Source organism: Bos grunniens, chromosome 5 (assembly GCF_055505025.1).
Source record: "Bos grunniens cultivar Pamir isolate PY7600 chromosome 5, Bosgru_T2T1.0, whole genome shotgun sequence".
In the NCBI taxonomy this organism is placed as follows: domain Eukaryota; kingdom Metazoa; phylum Chordata; class Mammalia; order Artiodactyla; family Bovidae; genus Bos; species Bos grunniens.
In genome coordinates, this window is record NC_141169.1 from 50,371,883 (window position 1) to 50,385,516 (window position 13,634).

The 13,634-nt window shown below is 38.4% G+C and overlaps 1 protein-coding gene across 7 annotated transcripts in view; it reads right to left on the reverse strand.

Annotated features, from left to right (window-relative positions):
* The window catches only part of SRGAP1 (SLIT-ROBO Rho GTPase activating protein 1), a 310,916-nt gene that overhangs the window by 10,676 nt on the left and 286,606 nt on the right, over positions 1-13,634 (reverse strand). For all 7 annotated transcript variants that reach the window (XM_086400213.1, XM_086400212.1, XM_086400214.1 and 4 more), the window contains 5 exons: positions 13,118-13,342; positions 10,524-10,603; positions 3,223-3,403; positions 2,041-2,175; positions 1,593-1,932 (listed from right to left, as the gene is read on the reverse strand). In XM_086400213.1, coding sequence (XP_086256339.1) covers positions 1,593-1,932; positions 2,041-2,175; positions 3,223-3,403; positions 10,524-10,603; positions 13,118-13,342 — 961 coding nt within the window. The remainder of the gene's footprint in view (positions 1-1,592; positions 1,933-2,040; positions 2,176-3,222; positions 3,404-10,523; positions 10,604-13,117; positions 13,343-13,634) is intronic.

Consider the following 13,634-nt stretch of genomic DNA (forward strand, 5'->3'; position numbering starts at 1 on the left):
TTATGGATTTTTCAAATCATTAAATTCAATTATAGTCAAATATCACTGGTTCTAAATACACCTCAAATGACTCTGCATTGCCTTCTAAAATAGACAAAAACCCAAAAAGGTCAAAAGCCTTTTTGATTTTTGCTGAAAAATTATTGTGCACTTAAAATTGGATTAATTTTGTAAAAACACATTAAACTCTCCATGTAATCTAATTGCTTTCCAAAATTCTTTTTTAGTTAGGACAATTGAAAATAGCTTGGAAATTTGTCATATCAAAATGCAGCTTTCCTGGAGTGTTCTTTGTTAAAAATGACCCATCTTTAATACTTCCCCATGTTTGTTTCATTAATTTCTCACTCACTTTTTTAAGCTTCAGTGGTAGCTAGAAGGCACTTTAAGATTACTAAAATGGCGAACCCTGAATCTATTTCACCTCCTTTTTCACTGGCCATACATACATTTTCTTTTCTTTCTTTTCATTGAAGAATACTTGATTTACAATATTGTGTTAGTTTCAGATGTACAGGATAGTGATTCAGTTTTTTGTTTGTTTTTCTGTCATACGTATATTTTCTGATGGCTTGTGCTTTAAAAAGAGCCAGAGGAAAAAAATGGTAGAATGATGGAAAAATTTGTTAATATTATTTTACTTATACTTTGTCAATTGTAATCATTAGAAAAAAAACTACAAAGCCCTTCTCTGCAGTCATTTTTGGGAAGTGAAGATACATGTGCATTCAGGAGTGACATAGTAGCTGGACTTGGTGTTCTTCAAACAGCCAACCATTATTTTTCACTTCCTTTACTGACTAATCCTTCATTTCCTAAATTGAAAGTGTCACCTTTATCATACACTAAAAATGCTCTGTTTCAGGGTTCTTGATTCTGTTCCCTTGATTTGTCTGTTTTACTAGCTCAAGCATACGTTCAAGATCTGGGAGGGCTAGTCTTTCCTCATTCTTTTTTTCTGAATCTTTCTGGCCATTTAGGAGTGATGGGTTTGACTGTCCTCGGTCTTACATTTCTGCCATGTCTCTGTTTAAATCACTATGATACCTTGAGCTGGCCAAAAACCTCATTCTGATATTATGGAAAAACTACAATGAACTTTTTGGCCAACCCAATATCTGGGCCCTTCTTGTAACAAATGGCCTCAGTTCAGTTCAGTTGCTCAGTTGTGTCCGACTCTTTGCAACCCCATGAACCGAAGCATGCCAGGCCTCCCTGTCCATCACCAACTCCCAGAGTTCACCCAAACCCATGTCCATTGAGTCGGTGATACCATCCAACCATCTCATCCTCTGTCGTCCCCTTCTCCTCCTGCCCTCAATCTTTCCCAGCATTAGGGTCTTTTAAAATAAGTCAGCTCTTCGCACGAGGTGGCCAAAGTATTGGAGTTTCAGCTTCAGCATCAGTCCTTCTAATGAATATTTAGGACTTATTTCCTTTAGGATGAACAAATGGCCTCAAAGAATGAGCTAATTCCTGTTTTCTTTAGTTGGTTCTATACAAAAGATATGGCTCTAGAAAGTAACTCCTATAATGCCACCTTCATCATACCCTGGTACTTAGCATGCAATATTCTCTTCAAAGCAGCCTACCTGAGCGATTGTTTCTGGGTCCAGCGGCTTGTGGTCGTTGAAGCCTGAGTATTGCCCTGATGATGTGGACCTTCTAATAGGAGGGCTGTCGATCTTCTTGAGGGAGTCATGGCGGCTGATGTTGGTCAGGCTGCCGTGGCCTGGCCGACGCCTCCTCTCAGGACTGTCGTTGTTGAGGCCACGGTTCTGCAGCAGGCCCCGGGGATGACTGCCCAGGCTTGGGGACCCCAGGTCAATTGAGGAGTTGGAAAGACCATGTGGGGGATGGAGGGGGCAATGGCCATCACTGGTCCTGCCAGGACGCCTTGCTGGAGGGGGTGGCTCTCCCCTTTTTCTTTGTCTAGACAGAGAGAATAGCAGAGGTTGTCACACTAGGTAATTCTGCAAGGCTGTGGATGCCACAGCTCCTCAGAACCCCGGAGAAGTGGAGGCTTGGGAGTCCACCTACCTGGCTAAATAGCCATCAGGATGTCGGTCTGTTGGGGAGTTCATGTCCTTGGATGAAGACTTGTCTTCAGTTACCGGCCCACTGCTGGCCTCGCTGTCAGCTTTCTGGCTCAGAGTGTCTGAAAATGTATCATCCCTGAGACAGTAAGAATCAAGAGTGAGGGTCTTTTGCTTGATGAATGGGGACAAAAGAATAAGTGATGGCATTTCTGTATGTAAATCTTTCTCTTACTAACATAACTTGTTTCTTTTCACTAGAAATATAGCATCATTTCATGGCAGGTAAATTGGAAAATTCAGATGACAAATCATCCATAATATAACATCCAGAGACAACCACTGTTTGAATTCTAGAAAATGTCTTTCTCAGCTTTTCTCCTCTGCCTGGCATACCTATCTATAAGAATGTCCACATGTATGTATAGTATTTACTGTATATATTTATATATTTCTGTACTTTAGGACTGTATGTTTGCATAACACACACACACATAATATTTCTTGGATTCTGAGAGACATTTTAACAGTTTAAAATTAGGCTGAATCAATCACTGTATCCATTTTATGTGGTATTTTTCTCTTTACCTCGAAAAGCTGTTCATAAATTGGTGCTGCATTGTGAAATACCATAGTCACAAAATTAAGATTATACTGTACATGTTATTTTGTATCTTGTTTCTTTCACTTAATATTAAGACCAGATGGGAAGATACCACTTTGAGTATTTTTGAAAGTAGAGCTTTCTCATAAGCAAAATTAAAAAAGAAGCCTGGAGATGATTCTCTTTAGACCTGAAGTCAGTAGCCTCTCTTTGGGGAATTTGGAATTAAAACAGACACCAAGGGAAGAGGCAGCACTGTTTTAGGAATTAGCCGTGCCACTTCAGCTCCTAAAACTAGCCTTTGCACAGGGTACTTTTCTAAGAACCTGAAAGCTTCAAAAGGTATCTCTCACTAGTCCTTGCTCCAGATCTGCTGGGAGAGCATGGGTCCTCGCTAACAGTACTTTCCGGCCAACAGGTTTTCATTTTCCATCAGCATGGTGAAGAACTGAGCCCAGCTCAGAAGTTTTTGCTCTGTAATCCCTTCTCTTTTCTCACAAGACCAAGGTGAGAACAATGTAAGAACAACAGCTGGAGTCTTCTCTTGGGAGCGCTCAGGTGACGGAAGCTGGCACTACTCACATATCCTGCACCACGATGTACTGGTGGGGCACAAGCCCGTCAACCCCGTTGTGCCTTCCTTCCCACCAGTCCTCCGACGCGCGGTGGTACAGCAGGAGAGAAGCACCCTTCTTGAAGGACAATTCTCTGGCAGACCGCCCAACGTAGTCAAACTTGGCTATCGCTTCTATTGGCTCACATTCTACAAAGAACACACCAGAAAACAGTGTCAGCAGGGTTGTCAGGAGGCGTGATACACTAACTGAAGGGTCTATATGAGGCTTTAGAAAGAAACAAGGTCGTTTTAATAACCAGACAGAACAAGGTAACAAATCAAGACAGTGAGAAAATGATGCTGTTAAAAGGGATAAAGAAAGGCATTCTCTTTCTGTCATCAGTTTCTCAGGCAAAGAAAAATTGAAAATTCGATCTTAATTTCTACAGCCTTGTACTAGAGAGATCATGACAGTCTAAGAAAAATATTTAAAACTTTGTAATATATAAAATCTCTCCTTGGGTTGTAATGTTCTCTGCAATAGCTCCAATATTACTTTGACATTGATGAAGTTTCCAGGCAACATGTTAATACTATTTATAACATGTAAGAGTCACTATTTCAGAACACCAAAAGTTTATGCTTTATTTGCCAATTTTAAAAACAAGTTTACAGATATCACCACATTAAATGTTGTTTGAATACATTTAATTTCCTTAGGTATTTTTTGGGCACTATCAAATCTTATCACCAAGTGTAAAGACAACTTCATTTTTTCTAGTATCAAAACCAAATTCTAGATATCGCTTGTGAAACAAGCATACCTACTTAAGATTCAAAAATGTCTTCTAGGATCAAAAGGTACTGAAAGGAATAATGGTGAGTGAGAAAAAGTTACATGTTGCACAAGGCCATTCATATGACATACTTGAAATGACCTAATAACTGAGATGGAGGATAGATTAGTGATCGCCAGAGGCTAGGGTGGGCGGGAAGCCATGGAAGGAAATGGCTTTGGCTAGGAAAGGGTAGCACAAAGGGGTCCCTATGATGCAACTGTTCTTGATTTTGACTGCGGTCACACAAATCTACTTGTGTGATAAAACTGTGTAGAACTAAGTAAACAACACAGGTGAGTCATGTAAAACTGGTGAAATGTGGATACAGTGGATGGAGTGTGTCAGTGTCCTCGTGATAGGAGCAACAGGGACGTAAGATGTTCGTTACTACTGGGGGGAAATGGGGAGCGGGGAGGTGTATGGCATCTCTCTGTAGCGTTTCTTACAGCTGCATATGAATCTACAGTGATCTCAAAATCAAAAGTTGAAAAGAGATATCAAACTCTGGGCCTAGAATTGGAATTTCAGCTCTATTTTAATTCTGACCACAACTATTGAAGGCAAATACGAGGACAAACCACTCAAAACAACTACAAGAGTTGCTTTTTGTGATTCAGGTTACTGCAAAAAGCCCAGCACTGGTGGCTCTGTGGTCTTTCCTCTCCTCTCTCACCATCACCCCATCCTTATCCCTGCTACCAACAACAGGTGAGTCAACTTCTAATCAATAAGAAACAGAACTAAAAAGGGTCAGTACAAGTGGTATTATCTTAGAGAACTCTCTGCAGTGAGCAGCCTCGTTTGTTAAAAACTGAACATGTATGCTGTTACTTTAGAAATGCTTTAGAACATAGGTACACATAATAGATTAAAAACTGTCAAATATTTTGTCAGGAACTTATTATTTTCTATTTCCCTTGGTGACAAACCTTTTCATTTAAAAGAGTTAATCTCTTCCCAAAGTTTAATGCAATAGCTTCAATATCTGTTATATGAAATAACTACAAATGAACTCTCTGGATAGTCAGCTAAGCTTCTTTCTCACTTGAAAAATGCAAACATTCTCTGGGACAGCATGAACATAAAAATCAACAAACATATTGAAAAAGCTTAGGATTTATCTTCTATGAAGGACCGGGGTGAATTTCTGCTATATATTTAAAATAAAGAGAAAAAAAGTCCCATCCTTTGCTAGTAGATAAGTAGATGCTTAAGTAAATAATAATTCATATGGAAGAATCAAACACTATAATCTGTACATGGTATACTTCTCAACAAGGTAGGTGTAAAAATAATTTTAAAACAATACTTTAAGTGTTTTAACAACTGACAATAACTTTTAGATCATATGTTAACACTCCATTATTCCATCCTAAAATATTTTAACATAAATAGCAGTTTTATTAAATATCCACAAGTCTGGTCATAGAGGAGGAAACAGAACTCTTTATTCAAGGGGACTGACTTTATACTTTGTTCTAAACTTGCACATAAAAAGTAAATCCTGCTTGAACCGAGATGACAGATACCAAATTTTTTACCCAGGTCTCCCTGAGGGACAGAAATAAACATGTCTGTGGTGTAAGGGACACAAATAAACATTCATGGAGGAATGAAGGCATGCCAATTGATTAAAAAGAGCGTCATGATATGCAGTCTGCACATTCTTATGTGCTACACCCATACGTTTAAACTGTTTTACTGAAAAAATGGAAATATAATAGCATAACAAAGTATACAACTCATGTACCTGTCAAAGTGAAGAGAGAGCTATTCATGTTCTTTAATGCCATTGGTCATCACTGGCCAAGGGCCATTTAAGACTGTTTAATAGATATGTACATATTTTATCATAATTTCATCATCATGCCATCTATGCTCACTACCTCTTTTTTGAAACAACTAGCAGCCAGATGATCAGACTTTGTTTATTTAGTTCAAAGGTACAGACATTATGAACGAATGACTGGATGAATCAGAAGTATATATATCAGAAGTATACTTCACTGGTGATCTTACTACATCAACTAGTAATTCTGAGCAATTTCATTATTTTGACTTCTTTCTACTCCCATGAGAGAAATTTCACAGTCAAGTGTCAATCAATAAGCTATTTATACACATCTCAGTCTAGTCATTGCAGAGCAAATCGATCTCAGGGCATGGCGATGCACCACACCCCTTTCATGTAGGGTCACACAGCCCTCTAAAGCCCTGCAGAGGCTTAGTAGAATGCTACTGCTACCAATAACAACAATGAGGGTGAACGTGATAACTTCATTTTCCTACGTGGCTATTATAATTTTGTGCAAGAGAAGGAACATTCAACAGAGCTGATTTTCTGACTGCCTGGTGCTATCAAGTCTTATATTTCCATTTTTTGTAATTTTATACAAAGTGCTAGTATATCACGCTATCCCTTTGGTACCTTGCTGTCCCTGACACTTTCTCTCCTACATCTGTTACCCCTGCCCTTGCAGATGATGATTTTGTTCTGTGACAGCCTCTCTTTTGGAAACAAAGGTTACTCTCTTTAGTGATACCATGACAGAGGGAAGAAAATGCAATACCTGGGTGATCAAAGAGACAGATCAATACTCGGGTTAATTTAGTTATAGGAAGAGTCTGGCTGCAGGCAAGAACATCTGTTCTTTGTAAGCAATGCTTTTCTCTCCAGCACTATCAGGTGAGCAAGATCAAAATGTTATCTCAAATACAGAGCTCTCAGCAAAGCTTCTCTTTTGTAGCCAAGAGGTAAGAACAGGTAAGAACTGACAGATGGTACAGTGGTGAGACTGAGGTTTGGGAAGAGAGATGGCTGGGGCTCTGTCGTGGGCTTTTCCTGCCACTGGAACAAGCAAGGAAACACTTAGAAAAGTCACCAGTGAAAAAAGAATGAATTATAGAGAAATGAAACTCAAGACAAAAGAAAGGAGAGAAGAATGTCAGAGGGTGGGCTCAGAGACTTTCAAAAGCAATCCCACAGAAATAGAAGTTGTCACTTTAAAGAGTTTCTTCCAACTTAAGTTTCTGAAAATGTCAATTTTTTTTTTTTAAAGCAGAGGGTGGACTCTAGACACCTTGATAACCTTCCTGCTGAAATCAACTAAAAATGCTGGATTAAAAAAAACAAAAACAAAAAACTTCATAAGCGCATTAATCATGACAGTGAGGAATACTATACTTGATGAATGAAGGAACCTATGGACTTAAACAGGTCACCAGAATTATGAACACTAGAATATGTAAGTCAGAGTTTGCCTTGACAGCATTTTCCCCTGCCTGGTTAAGTTTATTTTAAACAAAAGACTAGGTCCAGGGGCTGCCCAGTATGGAGACTCTAAGCTCTACCAAAGTATCAAACTCTCAGTGTCACAGTGGGTTTCTAGTTCTGAAATTCTCCTCCCTTCTCACTCTCCACACTTCTCCATAGATGTAACCACTCTGACCTTGAATTTAAGGAAACAAATCTATCTGAAGGCTTGGGAAAAAAAAAAATCACCTCAGAATCCCAACCACATTCTAGCCCTCAGGCAGGTTTGCATTTTAAGTTGATACTACCTGGGTGGCCTGAAAAAACCTCAAACTAAAAATCTATTGTGGTTCCAAGCTGGTTACGCCCCAGGCAGAAGTAAATGAAAACCTTCTCTGGAGGGACATACCTTTACCTCAACGTAAATGAATTCCATAAAGTTCTAAGAAATATGTAAAAAAATATATAAAACACATTGGAAATAAGACTCAGATGAGCAAAAGCCAACAAAAACAAATCTAGGAAGACTTCAGCTTTTTAGAATAATTAGACACATAATCTAAAACAATAGAAAGGATTAGTATTGTGAGTAAAGAGCAAATGACCAAGCAGATATGAAAGTGAACTGAATTTGGGAGAAAAATCAAAAATAAAACTGAATAAGTTTAAAGCAGGTTAGTCATAGTTAAAGAGGGAATAAGAGGATTATGCATATAGCTAAAGAGGTATTAAGAAAAAACTGACAGCTTTATATGTTCATATTAATAATGTCAAAAAGTAATGTTAAACATTAAACTTAAGAAGTTAGAGAAAAAAATGATTCCTACAGAGAAACGTATAAAAGTTTGTTGGGTGACATTAAGTAACTAGAAAGATGTTTGTGGACTATATATTATAAAAATATCAATTCTTTCCATATTAACATATGTAGAATCAGTGCAACTGCAATCTAAACCTCAACAGGTTTTTAGCTTTTTCTTGTTTGTTTCTAAGAACTTGAAAAACTGAATTTGAAATTTAAGTGAAATTGCAAAAGGTGAAGAACTGTTAAGAGGAACAAAGTCAGAAGTCTTGATTTGACAAACACTGAGATTTATTAAAAGGTATCAAAATGAAGACAGCAGTGTAGGGATAAACAAGTAGACCCATGGAAAAGAACAGAGACCAGAAATGGACTCACACAGAGAGGATACTTGATTTATGATAAAGGTGCGGGGCAGTAGAGAAAGGACAATTAAGGCTGGGACAGTGGAGACAGCTGTGCATCCATATGGAGAAAAGAGGAACAGATCCCTACCTCACACCATACCTCCAAATGAATTCCTGGTAGAATTAAGCCCTATGTGTGAAAAACAAAACCTGAAAGGATTTAAAAGAGACTATAGAAGAACTTCTACACTAACTTCAAGGCACAGAAGGATAAGGATCTCTTAAAGGAGACACAAAGTGAAACAACCATGAAGGAAAAGATGGGTAAATTCAGCTCCTTTAAAATTAAGATCCTTTGTTTGGCAAAAGACATAATAGGCACATGAAAGACAGGCTACAGAGCAGAAAATATTTGCAAAGCATATACTCAATAAAGGATTTGATCCAGCCTCATGAACTTTTACAAGGAACAACCAAAGCCAAACCAAACTAAACTAAACCAAGCAAAAAAAGCCCAGAGAAACTAACAGTGGGCAAACAGGCCCTCAGTTGGAAAAACATTTGATAGGAATTTTGCAAAAATAAATCTAAACATACAAAAATTAGTGTATCTGTAATAACCATGTTTTTCATTTTCTATAGTATGACCTCTGGGGCTTTGCTCGCTCCCTGGAGGGACTGTCCCTTCCAGGGTTGGCAAATGCCTAGTAAACAACTCATCTGGAATGTTCTTTTCAAATGCAAACCAACCAATCCAGGGCCCATACTCCAGCCACTTCCTTTCTGGGGCTCCCATACTTTAGGCCACTATCTCCCTGCTCCAATCACTTCATGGCCAGGTACCAACCAGAGACAGTCACAGAGCCCTCTGAAATTATTAAAACTAGGCAATCCTAACCCTGCTTACCCTGCCTTGCTTGTTCCTTCCTGTGGAAACCACCATAAAAATTCTTGGCCAATTGTCCTCCTGCCCGTCTGACTCTGGTGTTTTCCCTGGCCCCCTGAGGTGTGACGTGTCCCCTCCTCTTAGGAAATGTGAGCATCAGATTATCTTTTCAATGGCGATCATCTCCTGATCTGTTGGCCTTACCATACCCCCTTACCATACCATAAGTTTTCTATTAATATACTATGTTTTAAAACGTCTTCATCAGTAAGCAGAGAAATGCACATTAAAATCACAATGAGATACCATTAAACACTTGACAGTATTGGCAAAGACAATATTTGATAAACTCGAGTGTTGATGACTACATACAACTGAAAGGCTGAGACACTGTTGGTGGGAGTGGGTAGTCTTACAACCATTTTCTTATTTTTTGGCTGCTTCTTGTGATAGGTGGGATCTTAGTTCCCTGACCAGGGATTGAACCCATGCCTCCTGAAGTGGAAGCATGGGCTCTTAACCACTGGACTGCCAGGGAAGTCCCCTTACAACATTTTCAAAAATAGTTTGGCAGTATGTAGCAAGGTTGAAGACATGCTCACTCCTAGGTGTGTATATCTGAGAGAAACTCCTGTACACCTGCAGCAAGGTACATGTTCAAAATATTCATACCTGAACTGTTTTTTAATGGCGAAAAACAGAAAACACCTCATGTATTCACCAATTAAAAAAAAATACAATGGAATACTATACAGTGGTAAATAAATTATTCTAATTCCATTTAACGATGGGGATGAACTTCAGCAATATAATACTGAATAGAAAACAGTGAAAGTATATATAGTATAATTCCATTTATAAAAAGTTCGAGAAAACGGAAAATGAAACAATAATCCATTTAAAAGCACAAACACAGAGCTTACCTTGAGGGGTATGGAAGACAATGGGTTCAGGAAAGTAAAACGGTAATGATACCTTTTTCTTAAATTTGGTGGTGGTTTCACAGGTGTTCCCTGCAGTAGTATTCTTTGTAGTTTACACGTATTTAGTAAATATTATTTTGTATCTACTGAATTCTTAATACAAGCAATTCTTGGTATACATGCTGCCAAAGCGAGTACAATATCAGTAATTCTTTAAAATGGTTATAAAAATAGCTATAAAGACTAGTTTTATAATAGCATGAGCATGAGGGCATACCGTCTTCACTGGTGTGCGGCTCTGTACCAGCGTCCTGATCCACTTCCTCCAGCGTACCGTGCTCACTGTACGGGCTGTCGCTGAGGAGCAGAAGTAGAAATCATATGAAGCCAAAGTGAATTTCAAAACTGAACAACTGCTACTATAAGGAAAAACAGAAGACTTCGGAATGGCAAAGGAGACCCTGGATAGCCTTTCAGTGGAATGCTGGAGCCTCCAGGACTGTGTAATCCTATAGGACTTTTTGTCCCTTCATCTTTGACATATTACAACTCTGTAAAGACGAAACTGACGTGTAGGAAACTGATAGTATTACAAATGATTCTTATGTGTAAAAATGAAAATTTGTTGAATTCTAGCGGAATATGATTATCACCCTCTAGATACACCAATTTTTGCAAATTCATTTCAGTATCCCCTACTGCATAAAAATGGATGGCTCTTTGATTTCCGCTTTGAACTGGCTATAGTATCTTTTTCAACTTTTCTTGACACATGTTCATTTTTATATCTGAGAGTTAATTTTATCCTTTAACATTACCACTATTACTTCTCAAATGTATGCTGATAAATGGAATGCATTGGTTACAAATACAAACCTGACATTGTTGTAAAAGCCCATTTGTATTGCTGGCATTGGGGGATGAGGATGATTACTATAATACTGACTTTCTGTTTAAAACAAGTGATGTCTACAGAGAATACCATGTGTGGGAGAAGACATAATCAAGCACACGTTACTGACTTCAAGACTCTTTATTATGGGGATTTTACCCTGTTTGTAAAAAAGGAGCAACCACAAAAAGTCTTAGAACACAAAACATTAAATAATATCCACCAGACATCCATATATTTCCTCTCTAATAAAGTGAATAAGACAGCACAACTTACTGATAGAGCCCTGTTGCTGCTGCTAAGTCACTTCAGTCATGTCCGACTCTGTGCGATCCCATAGACGGCAGCCCACCAGTCTCCTCCGTCCCTGGGATTCTCCAGGCAAGAACACTGGAGTGGGTTGCCATTTCCTTCTCCAATGCATGAAAGTGAAAAGTGAAAATGAAGTCGCTCAGTCGTGTCCGACCCTCAGCGACCCCATGGACTGCAGCCTTCCAGGCTCCTCTGTCCATGGATTTTCCAGGCAAGAGTACTGGAGTAGGATGCCATTGCCTTCTCCGATAGAGCCCTGAATATCTGTAAATACTAAACATGACTGACACTGGCCCTGAAACAAATACAGCTAGGAAAATAAAATTCTGAATTCTGAAAATAAAATTCTGAAAAACTCACCAGGACTGAGTTTTATTTGTTTATCTTTCCAGAGCCAAGCTGATGTCAGTATGTGCATATAGTAAGTATTTTAAAAATATGTAGCCCTAGTGGGCTACAGTCCATGGGGTTGCAGAGAGTCAGACACAATTGAGCAACTCACACACACATAGAATCTATCATGCTTTGTTGTTAATTTAGAAAGCAGTACTTCTGGAAATGGTCAATTCTGAATTTTCTTAATGGCATAAGAGCATTTGTGGTTTAAATTATACTGTGGTTTAAGTTAAAAAAAAAAAGTGTGCTTTCAGTTATTTAGATTTTTCAGCTACTTGTTCTACTTCTACTTAATCCCCATTAAGGCAGTGGGAAACAAAGTATCCTGCAGAGTCCAGAATGAAGGGCTTAGGCAAATCTATTTCCAGCTGCTCCTGAATCTGAGCTGCACAGGGCTGTTTTCGAGGGAGGCTGGGAGACAACTGCTGAGTGGGAAGACTTGTGTGGACTTAGGAATCAGACAGACTTGGGCTGCCTCCAGAAACCACTAGTCATTGGCCGGGCTCCTTGGCCTCTCTTAACTTACTTGGTAGAGTGGGACTAGAAGAGATCATATGCACCGGGAAGCTGGCACACAGGAGGACCTCAACGAATTAAAACCAGTTTTACTGTATATGATTTCTTAGAAGCTGGAACTCATATATCAAATAGTGAACATAAACATTTTGGGGTTTCCTTATCTTTGGATTATACATTTTTATCCTTCATTGGAAGGTGACTATATTGTCTTATTAAATATTTTGTATCCCAACAATATAATAATGTAATAACTTTGTTCAAAGTGACCATGACTTGTGTAATTGATTAGGACAATATTAGTAAGAATGGAAATGAAAGTAAGAATGAAAACATTTAGTTGACAGCTGCTCCTTTAAAATGAAATTTTTGAAATACTTTCCATAGAATCAAAACTATTTAGGAATGAAAATGAAGTCTGTTAATTCAGTTATCTTTTCTTGATATAACAGTAAAAATGTATACAGCTCTCTATTTAAAAACCATTCTCTACAAAAGTCATGATGGGGTAGGTGTATCTAAAAAGATGCCGTGCTCAGGGAAAAGAGAAATGAATATGAATTTCCATAAGAAGAAGCCAGTGCTGTCATGGGATTTAATATTCTAATTTATCTCAAGTGTTCCTGCTGCTTCTTTTTTTTAATTGGGAGCACTGGCATCTTATAGTCAGTTATTTTTTTAAAAATTAAGTTGATATCTGTACTTGTATAATTTTTTCCAGGAGGAGAAGGAAGGACTAAAATTCTTGGACTTACCAATACTCGTCTCCAGCCATACATTTTTCATAAACAGGGCCATCCAGCTCTTTAGCATCTGGGAAAATAGTCTCATGGTGGATGATGATGGTTTTGACAATCTCATTCACATGAGCCTGGCAGGACACTTGATCCTGTATCTCTGGGACAGGCATCAACGTAGGGCCAAAACAGATGGCCAGGTTATAAGGGTCCATCATGTTTTCATCACTGTACTGTGAAAGACTACGAAAGAAAGAAAGACAGGAGTTATAAAAGAACAGGGGGCGGGGGGAAAGAAAACACTTCATAGGATACTTCCTATTCTGAAAAGGAGTTTTCTTATTAGAATAAAATATTTCATCCTACTTTAAGGTGGCTCAGCAAATTCCAAAGAAAGTAAAGCAACTTATAACCTTTCCACTAGGTAGACATGGAAAAAGGAATATAAATCCTGTTTGCTTAATTCAGTGGCGTTTTTTTTAAAGTCACAAGGGAGTTTAAGATAATCTCTAACACAATGGAGACCAGGATCAAG